Here is a 21,806-nt window from a genome sequence, read left to right on the forward strand (position 1 = left end):
GTTCCCGCTCAGCCCAGTCAAAACTGTTCGCTGCTCTGGCACCCCAATGGTGGAACAAACTCCCTCACGACGCCAGGTCAGCGGAGTCAATCACCACCTTCCGGAGACACCTGAAACCCCACCTCTTTAAGGAATACCTAGGATAGGATAAAGTAATCCTTCTAACCCCCCCACCCTTAAAAGAGTTAGATGCACTATTGTAAAGTGGTTGTTCCACTGGATATCATAAGGTGAATGCACCAATTTGTAAGTCGCTCTGGATAAGAGCGTCTGCTAAATGACTTAAATGTAAATGTAAATGTAAAATGTATGATTTTATAAATGCAAACCCCTGTATGAAATGAGTAGGCTATATGAATCGGGTGCTAATTATGATAATATCTGTGATTCAAGTTTCAAATAAAATGTAAGATTTAAATTTGGTAAATCATTTCATTTTTCTTAAAACCTTTTTATATAAGTTGTATGCAACTGTCTCAGATTGGAGACTAAATACAGGATAACAACATATTTTCATCGCAGTGCTGAATTTTACGCTTTTGTAGTCTACAGAAAATGTATGATTTGTTATCTGTTTAAAAAGATTACCTCTAATATGTTTGATATCTTAATAGGAATTTTGATCTAGGAACTTTTAAACATATTTCAAATGGTATAACAATTCCATTGTGCATCTCCAGTGATGGCTTTCCTCATTATCAACATAATGCTCAAGAGAAAAGAAAACTTGATAAACTAATAAATTGAAACTCGCATCATTGTTTCTTCTCTTCTGGCTTATTCCTTCCTTTCAAATAATAAAAGCCTGGTGTTTAGCCCACTGATAAGCAGATTGGGAAGAGGGGTTGGGTAACTTAACCTCTCTTGGGTAGGGGGCAGTATTTTCACCTCCGGATGAAAAGCGTGCCCAAAGTAAACTGCCTGTTACTCAGGCCCAGAAGCTAGGATATGCATATAAGATTTGGATAGAAAACACTCTAAAGTTTCTAAAACTGTTAAAATAGTGTCTGTGAGTATAACAGAACTGATATGGCAGGCGACACCCCGAGGACAAACAATCCAGGTAAAAGAAATTGAGGTCATAGGATTTTCCAATGTATTTTCTATGGGATACCCTTATTATTAGGAACCTGGTTGCAGTTCCTATGGCTTCCACTAGATGTCAACAGTCTTTAGAAGTTGTTTGATGTTTTTATTTTGAGAAATGAAGAAGTAGTCCTATTCAATGTAAGTGTCACTCCAGGTGGACTCTGCTGTTTTGGTGCTCGTGAACTGGAACGCGGCTTACATTGTTTTTATCCGGTATTAGAAACAGTTTATTCCGTCTTAAATTGTATCGATTATTTACGTTTTAGGGTACATGAGGTTGGATTAGGAACATTGTTTGAAGTTTACAGGTAATTTATTAGATACTTTGTAGGCATGTTGGGCGAGTTGAAACCGGTGTATTTCTGAATCAAACGCGACAAAAAAATTGACATTTTTGGAAAATAAAGAAGGACATTATCGAACAAAAGGAGCATTTGTGATGTTTCTGTGACATTTTGGAGTGCCAACAGAAGAAGATCTTCAAAGGTAAGGCATTAAATATATCTATATTTCTGACTTTTGTGGCGCACCTGCCTGGTTGAAATATGATTTTCAGGTGTTTGTATGCGAGGAGCTGTCCTCAGATAATCGCATGGTTTGCTTTCGCCGTAAAGCCTTTTTGAAATCTGAAACAGCGGCTGGACGCTACCGTCCCACCTGCCCATAAGAAGTTAAAGAAGTCTCAAAGTATTGCTTGCATGAGGTAGCATACCTCATGATAAGTTGTAGACCACACTACATACCAAGAGAGTTGTCATCTTTATTATTCGTAGCCGTCTATTTACCACAACAAACCGATGCTGGCACTAAGACCACACTCAACGAGCTGTATAAAGCCATAAGCTAACAAGAAAATGCTCATCCAGAAGCGACGCTCCTAGTGGCTGGGGACTTTAATGCAGGCAAACTTAAATCCGGTTTACCTCATTTCTACCAGCATGTAACATGTGCAACCAGAGGGAAAAAACTCTAGACCACCTTTACTCCATACACAGAGACGCATACAAAGCTCTCCCTCGCCGTCCATAGGGCAAATCTGACCATAATTATATCCTCTTGATTCCTGCTTACAAGCAAAAACGAAAGCAGGAGGTACCAGTGACTGGCTCAATACAGAAGTGGTCAGATGACATGAATGCTACACTACAGGACTGTTTTGCTAGCACAGACTGGAATATGTTTCAGGATTCATCCAATGGCATTGAGGAGTATACCACCTCAGCTTCATCAATAAGTGCATCGACGACGTCGTCTCTACAGTGACCGTATGTACATATCCCAATCAGAAGCCATGGATTACAGGTAACATAGGCACCGAGCTAAAGGCAAGAGCTGCCGCTTTCAATGAGCAGGACACTAATCCGTCCGCTTATAAGAAATCATGCTATGCCGTCAGACAAACAATCAAACAGGCAAAGCGTCAATACAGGACTAAGATTGAAATCCTACTACACCGGCTCTGACGCTCGTAGGATGTGGCAGGGCTTGAAAACTATTACGGACTACAAAGGGAAACCTCGCCTACCAGACAAGCTAAACGCCTTTTATGCTCGCTTCGAGGCAAGCAACACTGAAGCACGCATGAGAGCACCAGCTGTTCCAGATGACTGTGTGATAATGCTCTCCGTAGCCAATGTGAGCAACATTACAGGACGTGTACTCAAAGCACGCGTGGACCAACTGGCAAGTGTTTTCACTGACATTTCCAACCTCTCCCTGACCGAGTCTGTAATACCAACATGTTTCAAATGGTGGTCACACCAGATATTGACTGGTTTTCTGATCAACGCCCCTACCTTTTTTAAAGGTATCTGTGACCAACTGTATTGGTATCTGTGACCATCTGTATTCCCAGTGTCATGACGTTTCCCTGTTGGTGAGGTTTATGACCCCCATAAATACCTTTCCCCCTTTTCTCTCTCTACTCTATAGAATGGACTCATGGAAAGCCCTTTGTTAACATAGAGAGAGTATGGTAACATCAAAAGGTTGGGAACGGAACAATATTTAGGTAATCCAACCAGTTGAAAGTATCCGTTGGTACTTAAAGAATATGATGTCAGATCAGTTGTCGTATGAGATATTATTGCTGATGATAGGACGACATAAATTGTATCTTGGAAAGTGTACACATTCTAGTTATCATATTCACATGGAATTGTTGTGCAATTTAAATGTTTAAATATTAAACTATTTGTGAAAAGATTAAATGTAATTTTAGTTTTTAAAATTAGAGAATTATATTCATAAGTAAAATATGCTCACTCAGTGGCCACGCCCACGTGAATAGGCATTGGTTGGAACCAACCCCTTTTCTACAACCCCTTTTCTACATGAACCAATTCACGGCCGACTAAGCCAACCCCAGCGTGAGCTGTGGTTGCTAATGGTTGAACGACTACAGCCTAACGAACGTAACATTGTGTTCCCGATGACGTGAGGACTGATGTTCATACGTTTAAAAGGGCTAATTTCAACGTGGAGGTGACGATCGCCACGCTGGAAGGATGAATTTTGACTATACGAGCCAGAATATAGCATGAGTTTAGTATGGCAACGTGGTATGAACTTTAAACTCTTATTCACTAAAGAAGTGATACATCCTAGATGTCGAGTTATCAGCAGCAGCTGTAAACGTGCATGGCCTAGGAAAGGATGGACCCTCTTCAGAACGACAGGGTACTACAACATATTCGTTTTACCACACAACGACAGGGTACTACAACGTATTCGTTTTACCACACAACGACAGGGTACTACAACGTATCCGCCCAGAAATATTATTCAAAGGACAAGGGATATCTCTGCTGTGCAACCAAGCCTTCCATCTTCGACCAATCTATCGAAGCGCAGCTCAGAGTAAATATATTTCTTGCATTTTCCTTTTCCGAATGGGGGGTTATTTAGAATGCATAAGATTCTGTAGTTACGATAGCATAGCTTCATAAGGTCCGATAGAGACCCAATCCTTTTGTTCCTCAGTCCTCCTGCTCTTTCATTCAAACCCAACCCCCTTTCTTTGTGTAGCCAGCCGTCATATCGGTTTTGTCCACTAGGGACGTTTTCTTTTATGACACAATTAGTAATCAACGCATGATCCATCCTGTGTATACGTAATTCTGTTTGATTATTTAGGTATTTACTAAATAAATAATTAAACCAAATTTTGTATTGTTGATTCAACTTGTTAGCCATGGTTTGTGAAGATAACCAGAAATGTTAAGATGTTCAGATGAGACTGAACAAGGTGACGATTAATAATTGACTGCTATTGATATAAAAGATTACCAGGTCTTTAAGAGTTTATTCGGAAGACAACAGCTCTATAAACATTCTTCCGTGGTGTCCCGACTTCCTAGTTAATTGCGTTTACATGATTAGTTTAATCAGGTAATGTTAATTACAGAGAATTGATTTGATAAAATACCATGTCATATATCATTTAATCCATAGTAAAGACACAACACAAGTCATGTGAAATCCATAGATTCGGGCCAAATGAATTTATTTAAATTGACTGATTTCCTTATATGAACAGTAACTCAGTAAAATCTTTGAAATTGTTGCATGTTACAGTTATATTTTCCCCAACATCTCTTTACATTGCTTATGCATATTCGGTGGTCTGATTGTGTCCAGACTGTCAGATTCCGAACAAATGCCCATCCTGGCAGATCTGAACCTAATGCAAGCACAATGTGACTTTCGTGCATTCAGATCTAATGCAGCTTGAAGTAACCGGATGACAGAAGCCGCATTTAAGTGCCGGGTGTAACCGAGGCCATAGATGCTACATATCCATTACTTTGAGTATATTATATACCTAAATGTGTTTCTTTCTGTGTTGCAGGGGCAATCAAGAAATGGAACGGCAAGGCCACAGAACATGACATTCCCGGAGCTGTGGGAGGCCACCTCAAGCATGCCCCTGGTAGAGCCGGGGGTGGTGTTTGCCATGCCGTCACCAGATGCCTTCAGCAGGCTTGAAAAGTGGGATTGATCTGTTTGTCTTTGTTTGATAAAAAAATTTGTTTCAGTTTTCAGAAGTTAAATCTTTTGACATTTTTCATTTTCAACTAAAATGTACTGGATTGGTTAAAAAGTGATAAACTTACACTGAGTGGACAAAACATTAAGAACACCTTTCTAATATTGAGTTGCAGACCCTTTTTTACGCTCTGAACAGCCTCATTTTGTCGGGGCATGGACTCTACAAGGTGTTGAAAGCGTTCCATAGGGCTGCTAGCCCATGCTGACTGCAATGCTTCCCACAGTTGTGTCAAGTTGGATGGATGTCCTTTGGGTGGTGGACTACTTTTGATACACATGGGAAACGGTTGTGAAAAACCCAGCAGCGTTGGAGTTCTTGACACAAACCGGTGCGCCTGGCACCTACTACCATACACAGTTCAAAGGTACTTAAATATTTTGTCTTGCTCATTCACCCTCTGAATGGCACACATACACAATCCATGTCACAATTGTCGCAATGCTTAAAAATCTTTCTTTAACCTGTATCCTCTCCTTCATCTACACGGATTGAAGTGGATTTAACAAGTGACATCAATAAGTGATAATTAGCTTTCACCTGTTCACCTGGTCAGTCTGTCATGGAAAGAGCAGGCGTCCATAACGTTTTGTACACTCATTGTACATACCATGCACAATTTTGACAAAGTGGAAGATACATACTGAATTTAAACTGTTTTTCATTCTAAGATGGACCAAGATATGTGTTGGTTTTTCACATATTTATCATCGGTTTTGCAAGAGTTGGTTGATTAGTCGGTTCATTGGTCTTCTAATATGTTGATGCCATTGATTAAAAGAGCAGGAATAGGATTCAATGTCCAACCCAAAATATAAGCTTGTTTAACTCCAACAATATAATTGTACAAATAAATTCTCAGTTGGTAAATATGAAATATCAAAACCTAATGCAAACCCCTTTGTTGATATGTATTGGCAATAATTCACTTAATGGTAAGGCATGGAATAAAATAAAATGTATATTTTGTCACGCTGGATGTTTGAAATATGAGTAGGTGATTTGAGTCATGCTTCTCCAGTAGTGGAATAAAGACAGTTAGCACTTGAAATTAAAATTGTTGTCATTTTGCAGACATTCTTATCCAGAGCAACTTACAGTTGGTGCATTCATCTTAAGGTAGCTAGGAGAGACAACCATATACAGTGCTTTCGGAATGTATTCATACCCTTTCACTTTTTCCACATTTTGTCACTTTACAGCCTTATTCTAAAACAGGTTTTTAGACATTTTTACAAATCTATATGAAATATTTAACAGAAATACTGTATTTACATAAGTATTCAGACCCTTTGCGATGAGAATCAAAATGGAGCTCAGGTGTATCCTGTTTCCTTTGATCATCCTTGAAATGTTTCTACAACTTGACTGGAGTCCACCTGTGGTAAACCGTATTGATTGGACATGATTTGGAAAAGCACACACCTGTCTATATAAGGTCCCACAGTTGACAGTGCATGTCAGAGCAAAAACCAAGCCATGAGGAATTGTCCGTAGAGCTCCGAGACAGGATTGTGTCGAAGCACAGATCTGGGGAAGGGTACCAAAACATGTCTGCAGCATTGAAGGTCCCCAATATCACAGTGGCCTCCATCATTCCTAAATGGAAGAAGTTTGGAACCACCAAGACTCTTCCTAGAGCTGTCCGCTCGGCCAAACTGAGCAATCAGGGGAGAAGGACCTTGGTCAGGGAGGTGACCAAGCACCCGATGGTCAGTCTGACAGAGCTCCAGAATTCCTCTGTGGAGATGGAGAACCTTCCACAAGGACAAACATCTCTGCAGCACTCCACCAATCAGGCCTTTATAGTAGACTGGCCAGACGGAAGCCATTCCTCAGTACGACAGCCCGCTTGGAGTTTGCACACAAAGGACTCTCAGACCATGAGAAACAAGATTCTTTGGTCTGACGAAACCAAGATTGAACTTTGTGGCCTGAATGACAAGCGTCACATCTGGAGAAAACCAGGCAATGCCAATACCATCCCTATGGTGAAGAATGGTGGTGGCAGCATGCTATGGGGATGTTTTTCAGCAGCAGGGACTGGGAGACTAGTCAGGATTGAGAGAAAGATGAACAGAGCAAAGTACAGAGAGATCCTTGATGAAAACCTGCTCCAGAGCTCTCAGGACCTCAGACTGGGGCGAAGGTTCACCTTTCAACAGAACAACGACAAGTCTCTGAATGTCTTTAAGTGGCCCAACCAGAGCTTGGACTTGAACCTGATCGAACATCTCTGAAGAGACCTGAAAATACCTGTGCAGCGACGCTCCCCATCTAACCTGACAGATCTTGAGAGGATCTGCAGAGAAGAATGGGAGAAACTCCGCAAATACAAATACAAGCTTGTAGCGTCATACCCAAAAAGACTCGAGGCTGTAATCGCTGCCAAAGGTGCTTCAACAAAGTACTGAGAAAAGGGTCTGAATACTTCTGTACATGTCATAAATCCGTTTTTGCTTTGTCATTATGGAGTATTGTGTGTAGATTGATAGGGATTTTTTTAAATCCATTTTAGAATAAGGCTGTTATGTAACAAAATGTGGAAAAAGTGAAGGGTTCTGAAATCTTTCCGAATGCACTGTACAATAACACAGTTGTAAAGGGATTTTCCAGGTGAAACAAAAGCAGAGCAGTCGTTGATAATAAGGCACGGAGACACCGGTAGTGTCTGTCGGCCGAGAGTACATAACACCTCTGAAAAGAGAGCCAGCCGTAATGTGCAAACAGAGTGTAAAGTGATTCTACATGTACAATCTCGCGAAAATGTTGGCAGTGACACCCATCTGCGGCTGGTCACTAAAACACACAGTGCTGAACGAACCAGCAGAACAGCAGATCAACATTCGATGCGGTGTATGCACTCCCTATGTGCTGTGGGATAAATCAAGATACCTTTTTGGTATATTGAAGATAATAGACATGCAAATTATGATAAAAGCTAATCATAAGTGACTAATTAGACAAAATACCACTTGTAAAGGTCGTGAACAACCCTGTATTCTTTATGTTTTCCCACATGGTCACATCCATAACAAATAGATTGGATGAACTCTTGACTCAGTTGAAGCAGATGTTCCTGAGCATAGAAGTTTCTACGCCATTGAAAGTAGCGCAGATATGCCTCATCATCCTTGTCCAACTTGAGGAGGAATTCAGCCAGGGCTTTTGCATCGGGAAAGTCATTAATATGGATGAAGGAATCTCCTGGGACAAAGTCTTCATAGTTCTGTCTCGGTGGGCCCAATACTACTGGCACTGTTCCTGCTGCAAGTGGTCCGTTTAGCTTCTCTGTGATGTAGTCTTTGTGGACTGAGTTCTCAAAGGAGAGGTAAAACTTACAGCTGGAGAGTGTTGAGTAGTAGTCCTCATATTTCAAGAACCTTGCATAGGCCTTGCCAAAGAGTTCCACTTTAATATGTTTGGCAAGTTCTCTGTAATAGTTAATCCGTACCCCTGTTCCAGTTGCAGGATCTTTGTTACTCACAATCCAGCAAACTAATTTATCCTTCTTTGGCAGCACAAATTCTTCACCCTGGCTTTTCCTTGCGGTCAAACGCCAACGAACAGGGATGTCTGCGTCTTCCCTATAACTCAAGGTCAAGTTGAAAAGGTTATCTAGACCAGGTATCCTAATTGTGTTTGTAGGTGATTCCACGTGATACCAAATCCACTTCTGGAATGGTGGTCGAGGTGATGGAGGCAAGTTGGATAAATCGTGGTTGATGGATTTGTGAAAGATGAGCACCCCGTCTGCCTTGTTGTACAGAGACCTGTCATCTGTCAGGTGGCAGCCATCAATGTTGAAGAAAGTGGCACAATCGCTAAAATCAAACTTGCGGTTTTCAGGCCAGAACCACAACAGCATGATGGGCTTTTCTGGCTCTGGCTGCTTAGACAAGGACCTGTTCTCAGGTCTTTTTGAGTAAGGACCTGGCAAAGCAGGCTCGGGAGGGTAGATCCGAGATGGAGCTGATTTATTGTACATTAAAAACAGCATCAGAAATACTCCTAGAGCAAGAATCGAGAACAGGATGACACGTTCCAATCCAGAAGACATTTTGGTCCTGCAAAAAACAGAGAACTTATTATTTTAAGTCAGATCAATCTTGTTATATTTATTAACAACCTGTTTTGTGTACAGGAAGTATGAACACATAGCAAATGCAACAAAGGCAGAAAGCCCGGAACTGTAAACCACATCCTGTTACACATCAGCGAAGTTGAACCAACTAGTCAGACTAGCTTCAAAAGTACCTATTCTACTTTTTTCCATACTTTCATCCTGTATCTGAAAGACAACCACCTATGAACCCAATAACTGGGGTGTAAACCTCCTCCTTCCAATAAGGAAATGTGCTCATGGCTCACTCTTTCACTATATACCCACCACCTCAGTTTTGTGTCTAAGTTAATAGTTAACTTTTGTTCTCAGTACAACACAAGTTAATGGGATTTTTAAATGGTGGGTGAGGTGTGCTTTAATGTTTACACTTTTGCTTTACTAATAGTACTAACCTGCAGTTCTACTTTGTGTTGCTTTATGCTGTGCTCTTTTGTGTAAAAACATTAAACCAGACTCGACCTGAGGGTTAGCCAGTACAGTAAACGACAATACGTGTTTTTGATTATTTTACTTTCAAAACTGCACTCACTCTGACATTATGAACCTCAAAGAGGATCCTCTCCCTTCCTATTTACAACAGACATATGAAACTAAGAAACCAAGTTTGCATAGCAAACCTTAGTCTTAGTTTAAGTCTGTAGTTGAATGATTTATATAATTAAAGACAGAAAGATAACGACTCACCAGTCAACAGGTTGTCCTTGTCACCGTATTCAGAGTTGCTTGGTGATTATTCTTGCTTTGCGGGTTAATTCAAACACACTCCCAGTGAGAACTGTGCACCTGTATGAGTTTTGTATCTGTCACTTTGGTAGTAATCTGTTCAAGTAAATACATTTGAAACAGTGGAAGCTGTATATAGCTATTGTTTAAGTTTGAAAAGGAAGAAACACCCGACAGACCCTCTTACAGCAACAGAAACAGGAAGCATTCTCATTACGCTTCAGAGGAAATTAGGGGAGGGGCAAGGTCTTAGCCACAGCCAATGAGCATTCATTTTGCCCTTACCTGACCTTGAAGAACCTTCGATCTCTAAGCATATGGAGAATGACTGCCAAGAAGATCTACTAAACAAACATATCTGATATCACCTAATAGCTGGTAAGCACTAAACCTTTGTGAAATTAATTTGAATACCTGTGTAAAGCCTGACATCCAGACCTGTTTTATGCTAAGATTCCACACTTGGTAGTCTGTGTCGTATGCCAAGCATGCAAAGACTTCCGAAACTAGTAAAATCAAATAAAATCACATTTTGAACAGCTGCAGGGTGTGGGCATGGAGAGGAGGGGCTGCAACAGGATACATGTGCTAGTAGTTTTCAAAGTGAAAGCTGTGTGACTATCTAACATTGCCTGACCATCGCTCAAACTTGCTAGCTTTCACCAGGTTAGTTATAAAGGGCCAAGTAATGTTAGTTAGTTAGCTATAGTGGAGATTTTAGCATGTAAATCTTGGTGGGGCCCACTCAAAAAAAAATGGGGATTGCATGCCAGTAAAGCAACTACACAACACAGCACTAAACAAAACTTGAATTGCACTATAAGGGTGACAAATGGCACCCACAAACTGTTAGGGCCTATATAAAGCTGTCCCAACAGCAGAGTCCCAACAGCAGTCCCAACACCTTACCACTGCTACACCTGGCTATCAGTGGAGCCTTGTCGGGCAGAGAAACAGTTCATTTAGCCTCATTTACTGCCTCTAAAAAATATATAGCTGATATGGCTGACTTGCTTAAACAAATGTGGTTTCTACTGACAATTGAGATGTACAAACTATGACATAAGGGGATGACAAGCGGATAAGAGGCAATCCGTAATTTCGATTAAGACATTAATGAGCGAGCTAGGACAGACATGGTCAATATAACTCTTTGTTCAGCACTTTTGAAATGTACAGCGACAGAATTCAGAACATGGGCCGTTCTTACAGTGTTCTCCCTGTATACCAAGTCAGAACCGTAGGATACGTAAAGGGGGCATATAAGCAGACAAGGAATGCTCTTACAATATTCAATGATTACATTTCTCTAAAACAGGTTATAGGCTACATGTGCACCACCAAGTCTGCACAGTAGGCTAAGTTCTGTGGGGGAGAGAGGGACCAAACTCTTAAGGTGAGACTCATGGGCTACTAACAGCTTACTACTCAACATACCCTTAGTATTACTTTCTTAGCTACAGTATACATATCCTGGCATATTACATCATTTATGCAGCCGCATACAATACATATTTTTGGTCTGCACCATTGTTGTGCTGTGCTCACTTGAACAGGAAAGTGGCACGGCGGTCCTTCTTGTGGGCAAACTTTGTCATCAAACTTTGTCATCCAAGTGTGGTATTCTCTGGATGAAGTCATGCTGCATTGACAGCATGGCCCATGTATTCAACCTTTTCTGGCCCATGGTGTTGCATGTGAATGTTTATCCTTTAAAGCTTGGAAAAGAGACACTTTCAGATAGATTTTAAAAAAATCCTTAAACCCATACTTGGACCACACCAGCAAATTATGTATACTGATGAGGGGAAAAAAAACAATTGAATCAATTTTGGAATAAGGCTGTAATGTAACAAAATGTGGAAAAAGTGAAGGGGTCTGAATACTTTCCGAATGTACTGTAGCCCTGTATTTGTGTTATTTATTTCATTTATTTCATACATCATTTTTTACAAATCTTTAATAAGGGTGTCACAAATGTTGGACAACACAGCTGCTTGCACCAGGCTGCCAGTCATAAGAAGTGTATGCAAACAAACCTTGGCTACTGCAGATAGCTAGCGATTTATTGTGGTATATTTTACATTGTGTTTCAGATGTGTCTGATATAGTTCAGTTTAAATAGGTAGCAGGTCTGAATTGATTTGGCGTAGGCTACTAGCTAGCAGCTAGCCAACTAGCTGGCTAAGCCTATATGTCGGCCTAGTAGGTCTATTTGATACATTTTTTACATGTCAGAATTATCTTATTGAAGAAGAACATTTAACAACCTAGCTGAGCCTTTACAGGTAAGTCAAACAAAGACAGTAGTCAGTAGTTGGTATGTCAAACACACACTAGTTTGCAATTTCATCATGCAAAAACTGGTACACTGGCATTTTCCAGCCTTAACGCCAGATCCAGATCTGCAATAGGCTAACTACCAATCATACCACACATAAAAACGTTCAAAGCTGCATACCTTTTTTTACATGAATCGACAAGGACAAATAAGAATAGCTGATAGGCAGCAGAAAGGACAGGTGCATCATTGTGCTTCTGATGCTGAATGAGCTGTCTGTTGCCGATCATCAACCAAGTAGCCTACATGTCTGGGGAAAAAAAGTCACCACATCATGGGAAAGCATGCAGTTTATTAGGCTACGGCGTAAATAAGTTATGAACTTCACAGAGTGGTAAAAGTGCACAGTGATGAGGTTGACGCTTCTTTCAATACATTTCGAGGGTCTTATTCTGGTGACATGACGATCGATAAAAATAATCTAGCACTTTTGTCCGTAATAATCTCATCATGTATTATGCTATAGCTGCACCTGTATCTGCAAGCTGTTGGCTAGAGCGCACATGCCAATATCAGAGTGGGCACATTCGCTAAGCCTACACAACATTTGAAGTGACAAAAAACATCAGTACTCTATGTATTTAAGAACAGACTTGTATCTGCAACAAGTCAATTTGATGGAAACACAACTCTGATAGGAAAATGCTTGAGGGTTTCCTTTAGCTGGTGAATCTCTCAGCCTTGCATTCACCTGCTCCAGCTGCTGAGGAGGTTATATTTTATTAATACAATTGCTCGAGAAAGAGATTTTGTTTAACAAGTAATAGAATAAATCGAAAAAAGATATGTCAAATGTATTGGCACCCTGGCAGAGGCAACCAGGTTTCGGGCTAAAATGTCCTGGTACTTGGTAAAGCTCATGATGCTGTTGGTAAGCAAAATAGCCCCATAACATCAAATATGCAACCACCATATGTTACCGTAGGTATGAGTTACTTTTCTGCCATATGCTTCTGTTTTTCGATGCCAAACCCACCACTGGTGCGCGTGGCCAAGGAGCTCTATTGCCATGTCATCTGACAATAGCACCGCCTAGAGTTTAATAGACGGCATTGGCACTTGGATTGGAACCGGTCCTATGACCACAAAATCAACATTTTTCAATGGCCATCTCTGTCTCCAGACTTAAACCTTATTGAAAACCTGTGGTTTGAATTTATCCTCTTTTATAAAATAACCTTTATATAACCAAGAAAAGACATTTGAGGTTAGAAACCTCTTTTGCAAGGTGGACAATAGCAATTGGTGGTACCATGTAGCCTCGCCAACTCAGTGGTTTGAGGGTTCACCTTGAGATTGAAAGGTTGGGGAGTTTGTTCCCCAGCCGAGTCATACCAAAGACTAAAAAATGGGACCTGATGCGTCTCTGCTCGGCACTCAGCATCAAGGAGATGGATTGGAGGTAAGGCCATGCGATAGCCTACTGTCTTGTCCAGGGCGTGTACTTGTACATCAAGCTGCCACGCTACAGAAACAGGAGATGGGCTCCTGCTTCTATGGGCCTTTCTGGGCAAGGCTACTTAAGGGAGAGTGGGGTAAGTTGAGACATTTTTTTTTACATGTAACATCACTCCATCAAGGGAAATATTGTATTCTTTCTAAGAAATATATCTACATAAATTTCAGGATGTTGTGTATCCCTGGAAATAATCCGAATTCATGTAAACATTGCAGTTTTGAAAACATAGCTTGTCTAAAAAGAAGTGGTCTCTTGGCACAAGTTGAGCCGTGGGACAGGGTAAGTTGAGCCGCCTACCAATTTCTGTACTGAATTAAATATTACCTCTATCTTTATTTCCCAAACACCATTCAACACAATCACAATCACTTTTTAGTATTTTAATCATTGCATCTTTTAACACAGGCCCCAAGGAAAACATTATTACTATATTAGCCCACACAGGTACAAGGATGCACTTCATGCTAGGTTTACAACCTCATGTTGAAGTTAGAGACACCAATTGATGTATAGCACAATCTTAAAATTATCTATTTTGGTTTAGATACTGAAACCTCTAACACAAGAAATGAATTTGACTTGGTGAAAACCAGTTTTTTTATACTTAACTTGCTTACCACTTTTTTCATTTGGTTTCTTCTATTACAGACTCCATGAAATGATGACCTCTTCCTAATTATTTGGTCAAATTATTCATTTTGTGTATGGTTTCCTAAAGACAAGGGGTGGCTCAAGTTATGCTGTGATTTCACTTACCTCACTCTCCCATACTTACTTCATGTAGCCTTGTCTACTAAGGAAACTGCTGACAGTGACAACATATTATTACAAACAGACAAACTGTCAATTAGACCACCAGGTGGAGCCATGTGTCCACTTTAAGGATGTGAAGAATCTTTGTTGAAGAATACACATGTAGAGGTCCATACAACCTTTTGATGGCAACATTGATCAACATTTACTGAAAACAGCCATTTTAAATTGAGTGCCTTTCCAATCGATAACATGCTTTTGCCCAATCTGTAGTCACATTTTCAAAACGCTCAACCCGATTAGCACAACATCCGTCTGTTGTGGACCATACGATTAACACAAGTCATGTTGTTTTCACAGAATATCCAGTCAGTTAACATGTTTCTAAAATGCTTACATTTTCTTTACATACAAGCTCACCTAATTCCAAAATGATGGATCTTTCTTGTCTTATTTACAAATGCTTGCACACAGCATGCCAGAAATGAAGACCTAATGTTCAAATCCTTAAATATAGTATAAAGCCTCTACTTCTGCAACAACAGCAGCTCGAAAGCTATATTGAAATAGCTGATAAGCATTTTTTGGAATGAACAGATTGAGAAATAGCTGATTTACTGTAAATTGTGTAAAATAGACCAACCACAGCTGATTCCAATCTCAATCGGAGACATAGCCAGGTGTTGAAGTTCTTTCAATTGCATGGACATACACAGTAAAAAGGGGACTCTTTGGACTGATTTTGTTTAATGTGGATACAGAACAACACAGAGGAGCAGAGAGAGAAAAAATTATGTCTGGTCAAAGGAGAGGAGTAGCTGGACCAGGCAGAGGAGTAGCTGGACCAGGCAGAGGAGTAGTTGGACCAGGCAGAGGAGTAGCTGGACCAGGAAAAGGAGTAGTTGGACCAGGCAGAGGAGTAGCTGGACCAGGCAGAGGAGTAGTTGGACCAGGCAGAGGAGTAGTTGGACCAGGCAGAGGAGTAGTTGGACCAGGCAGAGGAGTAGTTGGACCAGGAAGAGGAGTAGCTGGACCAGGCAGAGGAGTAGCTGGACCAGGCAGAGAAGTAGTTGGACCAGGCAGAGGAGTAGTTGGACCAGGCAGAGGAGTAGTTGGACCAGGCAGAGGAGTAGCTGGACCAGGCAGAGGAGTAGTTGGTCAGGCAGAGGAGTAGCTGGACCAGGCAGAGGAGTAGCTGGACCAGGCAGAGGAGTAGCTGGACCAGGGAGAGGAATAGCTGGACCAGGCAGAGGAGTAGTTGGACCAGGCAGAGGAGTAGTTGGACCAGGCAGAGGAGTAGTTGGACCAGGCAGAGGAGTAGCTGGACCAGGCAGAGGAGTAGTTGGACCAATCAGATGAGTAGTTGGACCAGGACAACGAAGAAGGAGAGGTAGGGGGAGAGGAGTAAGAATGTGTGGTGGTGTTCAAAGGCGAGTAAGAGCTGTTGTCACTGATGAAATAAGAGCCACCGTCATAGACCATGGTCTATCACTGAGAGAGGCTAGTGAAAGAGTCCAGCCTAATACCATGGTCTATCACTGAGAGAGGCTAGTGAAAGAGTCCAGCCTAATCTCAGACGGTCAACCATGGCTTCCATTATCTGGAATTTTCAACAAACCAACAGGTAAGTAATGCATTTCACAAGGGCTTCTTCTATCATTACTGTTGCTATGTCCCACAGTAACTGTAGGCCACCAGTCCCAATGCATATACATATGTTGTATTTTTGTTCCTCTAAAGGACGCAACGTCTTCCTCCCTCTCAGGGAAGAGGAAAGCTCCTCAGTGAAGACCAAGAGCATGCCATTGTAGGATTGGTCATTGCTGACAATGCAATAAAACTGAGAAAAATTCAGACCAGAATTGTAGAGGACAACCTGGTATTTCCCAATGTGGAAAGCATCAGCCTGACTACCATTGCTACCATTGCTTATCAAACACAGTTTGAATGAAACAGTTATACACAGTTCCTTTTGAAAGGAACAGTGAGCGGGTCAAGGAACTCCGGCACCAATACGTCCAGGTATGGTGTCTATCCAATATGTCTTGTTCTATAGTGAGTTTTACACTATGCTACTCTACATGTAAACATGGGTTACAGTACATTCAGTAGGATATACTGAAAAGCATTTACACATACTGTGTTTGACTTCTTTCAGAGAGTCATGGAGTTGGAGGCTAATCAGACCCCACATTAAATCATTTATGTAGACGAGGCAGGGCTTAACCTGGCAAAAAAAACGTCGGCGGGGAAGAAACGTCATCAGGAAAAGGGCCACCGTTGATGTGTCGGGTCAGAGAGGAGCAAATATCACAATGTGTGCTGCAATCTCAAGTGCTGGTTTGGTCCTGCAGAAATGCCAGATTGATCCACACAACACTGAGCACCTTCTTTTGTTTTCAGATGACCTCCACCAACAACTGGTGGCAGAAGTAGAAAGGGAACAGGTGGGAGGAAACAGGAGGACATTTGTGATTGCATGGGACAATGTAGCATTCCACCATTCACATGCAATCACAAACTGGTTTGCAGCCCATCGAAGAATGGTTTGTCTTTTCCTTCCCCCCTACTCGCCTTTCCTCAACCCCATTGAGGAATTGTTTTCTGCCTGGAGGTGGAAAGTGTATGATCATCGGCAACATGACCAAATGTCCCTCCTGGATGCAACGGATGCCAGCTGCAGAGACATCTCAGCTGAAGACTGCCAGGGGTGGATAAGGCATGCCAAGTGTTTTTATCCAAGGTGCATGGCGAGAGACGTCATAAGATGTGATGTGGACAAGAACATGTGGCCAAATGCTGAAGATCGTATAGATTAGAACAGGACTTCATTTTTTTTTTTTTTTCCCTTCTGTGCCTTTTTTACTGTAATTGTTTTATTTGTACACATTTGGAACCACAGGCCATGTATGTTGGATGTGTTGTTGATCACTGGCAGCAATTTCTTGTTGCTAATAAAGCTTTTACTGCAGCAATTCTGTCACAATTTTTTTCTGCTGTACATTCTATAAAGTAAAGTTGACTCATTCACTTTTAGATAGTATGTTGCCAAAAATAAACACATTCGACACTCAACCAAAAAATGTAGAGTGGTTTACAGTAAAGGAAACTGAATTATAAAAAACATATTCCCTATTGTAAGCAGGTATTGCCTATTGTAAGCAGGTAGAACTGAGACATGAAAAGTAATGCAGTTTTTGTAATGCCATTAACTGTTAGTCAATCATAGCACAGCGACTTTCAAAATACTATTTGTTCCTCTTGGATAGAAAACGTGCTAGTGTTTTGACAGAGTGATTAGATATTGAGTCGGGTTTGCCGTGTTTTGATAGAGTTAGCGTATGTAGAGTTATTTTGCATTTTGAAATGTAGGGTTGGTATTTACAGTTGAAGTCGGAAGTTTACATACACCTTAGCCAAATACATTTAAACTCAGTTTTCCACTATTCCCGACATTTAAACCTAGTAAAGATTCCGTCTTAGGTCAGTTAGGATCACCACTTTATTTTAAGAATGTGAAATGCCAGAATAATAGTAGAGAGAAGGATTTATTTCAGCTTTTAGTTCTTTCATCACATTCCCAGTGGGTCAGAAGTTTACATACACTCAATTAGTATTTGGTAGCATTGACTTTAAATTGTTTAACTTGGGTCAAACGTTTCGGATAGCCTTCCACAAGCTTCCCACAATAAGTTGAGTGAATTTTGGCCCATTCCTCCTGACAGAGCTGGTGTAACTGAGTCAGACCAGAGGACATTTCTCTAAAAAGTACGATCTTTGTCCCCATGTGCAGTTGCAAACCGAAGTCTGGCTTTTTTATGTCGGTTTTGGAGCAGTGGCTTCTTCCTTACTGAGCTGCCTTTCAGGTTATGTCGATATAGGACTCATTTTTACTGTGGATATAGATACTTTTGTACCTGTTTCCTCCAGCATCTTCACAAGGTCCTTTGCTGTTGTTCTGGGATTGATTTGCACTTTTCACACCAAAATACGTTAATCTCTAGTAGACAGAACGCGTCTCCTTCCTGAGCGGTATGAGCCAGATTGACACCTCAGCAGAGGTGACCAGTCCGCTCCTGATCCCCGGGATCGTCCCTTTGGTCGGCGTCCTGCGGCTGGAGCCGCGCATCGGGGAGGGGGTACTGGCACGTGTAGGTCATCAGGCTGCTCATTATCCCGCACACCTGTCACCATCGTCACGCGCACCAGCACCTCATGGCACTCACCTGGACTCCATCACCTCCTTGATTACCTTCCCTATATACTGTATGTCACACCCTTTGGTTTCTTCCCCAGGCGTTATTATTTCTGTTCCTGTTAAATGTCGGTGCGCTGTTTGTTTCTTGTGACCATTTATTGATTAAATGTATTCACTCCCTGAACTTGCTTCCCGACTCTCAGCATACATCGTTAAAATGGTGCTACGATGCCCCCGAGATTCATACTTTTAATTCACACTTTGTTTAACCCACATTTTTTTACCACAAGAACAAGTTATAAGATAAATAACTGCCTTAGTGGAGCACGTGATTACACCTTTGATTGGGGTCTGTTTCTCTGTTTGAGGGTGTTTAAAGGATCTACATTTAAAGTGCCATTGCTTGTAGTTTCCATCCAGTAGGGACGCAAATAGACGTTGTGCATAGATATCTTGGGCTGGTAAATCAGAGTTTACCAATTGATCTCTGAGATTTCTTTCCCGCGAGAATACGACCAAGGGAGGGTCCGAAAACATATAACTGATACTGTCATCGGAGCTTAGAATGTGCCAATGTTTGTGAACGATTCCCATAATTTGTTCAGAGCACTTTGAATAGCGGGTAGTTAGAACGCAAGAATGCTTCTTTTTGCAAGACTTGAAAAAGATCATGTCTCGGTTTGTTTTGAATTTTCTCAATGGCAGTATTAATCTGACAATTTTTGAACCCCCTCTCCTTGAATTTTCTTTGTCTCAGCCATATCTGTCGAAATCTGATTGTTTTTTGCAAATTATTTTGATTCGACAGAATTGGCTGTAGGGCAAACTATTTTTCAAGGGAAGCGGGTGACAATTATCAGCCCTCAACAAACTGTTACGATCAGTAGGTTTCCTGTAAAGATCAGTGTATCTCCTTAAAAATTTTAAGTGATCTACTCCGCTAGCCAGCACCTCGCCTAAATTGGTGTGCGTTTCTTTCACCTCTGGATTAGGTATACTTCACACAACTTTGTTCAGGACATACTGTAACAAGGAAGTATTTACACCCCTTCACTTATTACACATTTTCTTGTGTTACAGACTGAATACAAAATGGATGAAATCGTTTTTCCCGCCTCTCACCCACACACAATACCCCATAATGACAAAGTGTGAGAAAAAAAAGGATTTAGAAATGTTTGCTAATTTATTGAAAATGAAATACAGAAGTATCTAATTTACATAAGTATTCACACCACTGAGTCAATACTTTGTAGAAGCACCTTTGGCAGCGATTACTGCTGTGAGTCTTTCTGGGTAAGTCTCTAAGAGCTTTCCACACCTGGAATGTGCAACATTTGCCAATTATTGTATTATTCTTTATAAAATTCTTCAAACTCTGTCAAATTGGTTGTTGATCATAGATCTGGTGGAAATCAGACTGAACCAGGTTTTCCTCTAGGATTTTGCCTGTGCTTAGCTCCATTCCGTGTATTTTTTTATGCTGAAAAACTATCACAAACATGTACATAACATGATGCAGCCACTAGGGCTGTGGCGGTCACAAAATGTAGTCAGCCGGTGATTGTGAAGAAAATAACTGTCGGTCTCAAGGTAATTAACCTAAACACATTTAGCATCTCCTGGCTTCCACAAGCCACTGATGCAGACCTTTAAAAAAATTATTATAAATCAATGTAACATAGCCTATACCTTCAAAATATTTTTTATTTTTTATTTTAGACTGCTGCTCTCTCACTCACATGGCTCTCCATCACGATCAGGTCTTTCTCACAGGGTACACCTTCAACAAACATGATACCTAGTCAGTTGTACAACTGAATGCACCTTGCACATTTAACCCAACCCCTCTGAATCAGATAGGTGCAGGCAACTGTCTTAATCAACATCTTCAGCGCCCAGGGAACAGTGGGTTAACTGCTCAGAAGCAGAACAACAGATTTTTACCTTGCCAGCTGAGGGATTCAATCCAGCAACCTTTCAGTTACTGGCCCAATGCTCTAACCACTAGGCTACTGTGGATGGTTACTTTAATTTTTTTTACCAGCTTGGGAATTTAGCCAGGACACAGAGGTTAACACCCCTACTCTTACGATAAGTGCCATGGGATCTTTAATGACCACAGAGAGTCAGGACACCTGTTTAACATCCCATCCGAAAGACAGCACCCTACACAGGGCAGTGTCACTGGGGCACTGGAATATTTTTTAGACCAGAGGAAAGAGTACCTCCAACTGGCCCTCCAACACCACTTCCAGCAGCATGTGGTCTCCCATCCAGGGACTGACCAGGACCAACCCTGCTTAGCTTCAGAAGCAAACCAGCAATGGGATGCAGGGTGGTTATAAATTGACATTGTGGGGAAAAGATGGAGAACATTCAAAGTAAGGGGGAGATACCACATATCAGGTGAAAAAATGTAAGTTGAAACAGAAAATATTATTCCACATTTTTGCCAGTTTTGTGAAGAAAGTTTTCAATGTGTCCTGCTGCTACAACTGCACCCCATGTGTAGAAGGGACCTTCACTGACAGCAGGGCGTCAAGACATTTCTTCTTTAGTTCATTTTGTCCTATGTACTTTATTGCTCCAATGCTTCTATTAAACCTGTCATATTATTTGACTGTATGTTGTCTAATCTCATATCTCTTTTATGCACTTCACGCTTGAATATGAAAATGTATCCCAACAGTGGCAAGTATAATATCTTGCCATGTTTCCCTGCTTCTCGTAGATCAGCACGACTGTTGCAAGTGTTCAAATGGCACTTGGTCCCTTAAGGAGTGGACCCATTGCAAGCCAGGTGGAACGACGGTCATCCCATTGCCCTGGTGTCTTCGGCAAATGTTTGAGGTGGTGCTACTGTTTATCATCTTTATTATTTTCTTAGTGCACAAAGAATATCTGCCCATGAAAAGAGCTGAAGTTGTCGGCTAGGCTATCAGTAAGTTTTGCGAGCGTTACTTGTTTCATAGGCAAACCGAGCCTCCAACTCGGTGGAGCTCGCCAGACCATGTACGGCTTGGGCTTCACACTGTGTGTCTCCTGCATTCTAGTCAAGGCCTTCCG

General features: G+C 41.3%; 1 protein-coding gene and 2 long non-coding RNA genes across 3 annotated transcripts; 2 read left to right on the forward strand and 1 right to left on the reverse strand.

Moving 5' to 3' along the window:
• Positions 1 to 3,415: 3,415 nt before the first annotated feature.
• On the forward strand, positions 3,416 to 6,116 carry LOC139556531 (uncharacterized). The gene is made up of 2 exons (XR_011671138.1): positions 3,416 to 3,948; positions 4,940 to 6,116. It is a non-coding gene; the product is annotated as an uncharacterized lncRNA (long non-coding RNA).
• On the reverse strand, positions 4,565 to 10,198 carry LOC139556530 (4-galactosyl-N-acetylglucosaminide 3-alpha-L-fucosyltransferase 9-like). Its single transcript, XM_071370588.1, has 2 exons — positions 9,948 to 10,198; positions 4,565 to 9,204 (listed from the first exon to the last, which is right to left on the reverse strand). The coding sequence occupies exon 2, from the start codon at positions 9,195 to 9,197 to the stop codon at positions 8,097 to 8,099; it is 1,101 nt and encodes a 366-aa protein (XP_071226689.1). The 5' UTR covers positions 9,198 to 9,204; positions 9,948 to 10,198; the 3' UTR covers positions 4,565 to 8,096.
• Positions 10,199 to 10,263: 65 nt separating this feature from the next.
• On the forward strand, positions 10,264 to 17,510 carry LOC139556532 (uncharacterized). Its single transcript, XR_011671139.1, has 3 exons — positions 10,264 to 10,364; positions 11,305 to 11,382; positions 16,943 to 17,510. It is a non-coding gene; the product is annotated as an uncharacterized lncRNA (long non-coding RNA).
• The last annotated feature ends 4,296 nt before the right edge of the window (positions 17,511 to 21,806 follow it).

Source organism: Salvelinus alpinus, chromosome 27 (genome assembly GCF_045679555.1).
Source record: "Salvelinus alpinus chromosome 27, SLU_Salpinus.1, whole genome shotgun sequence".
NCBI classification, from domain to species: Eukaryota; Metazoa; Chordata; class Actinopteri; order Salmoniformes; family Salmonidae; genus Salvelinus; species Salvelinus alpinus.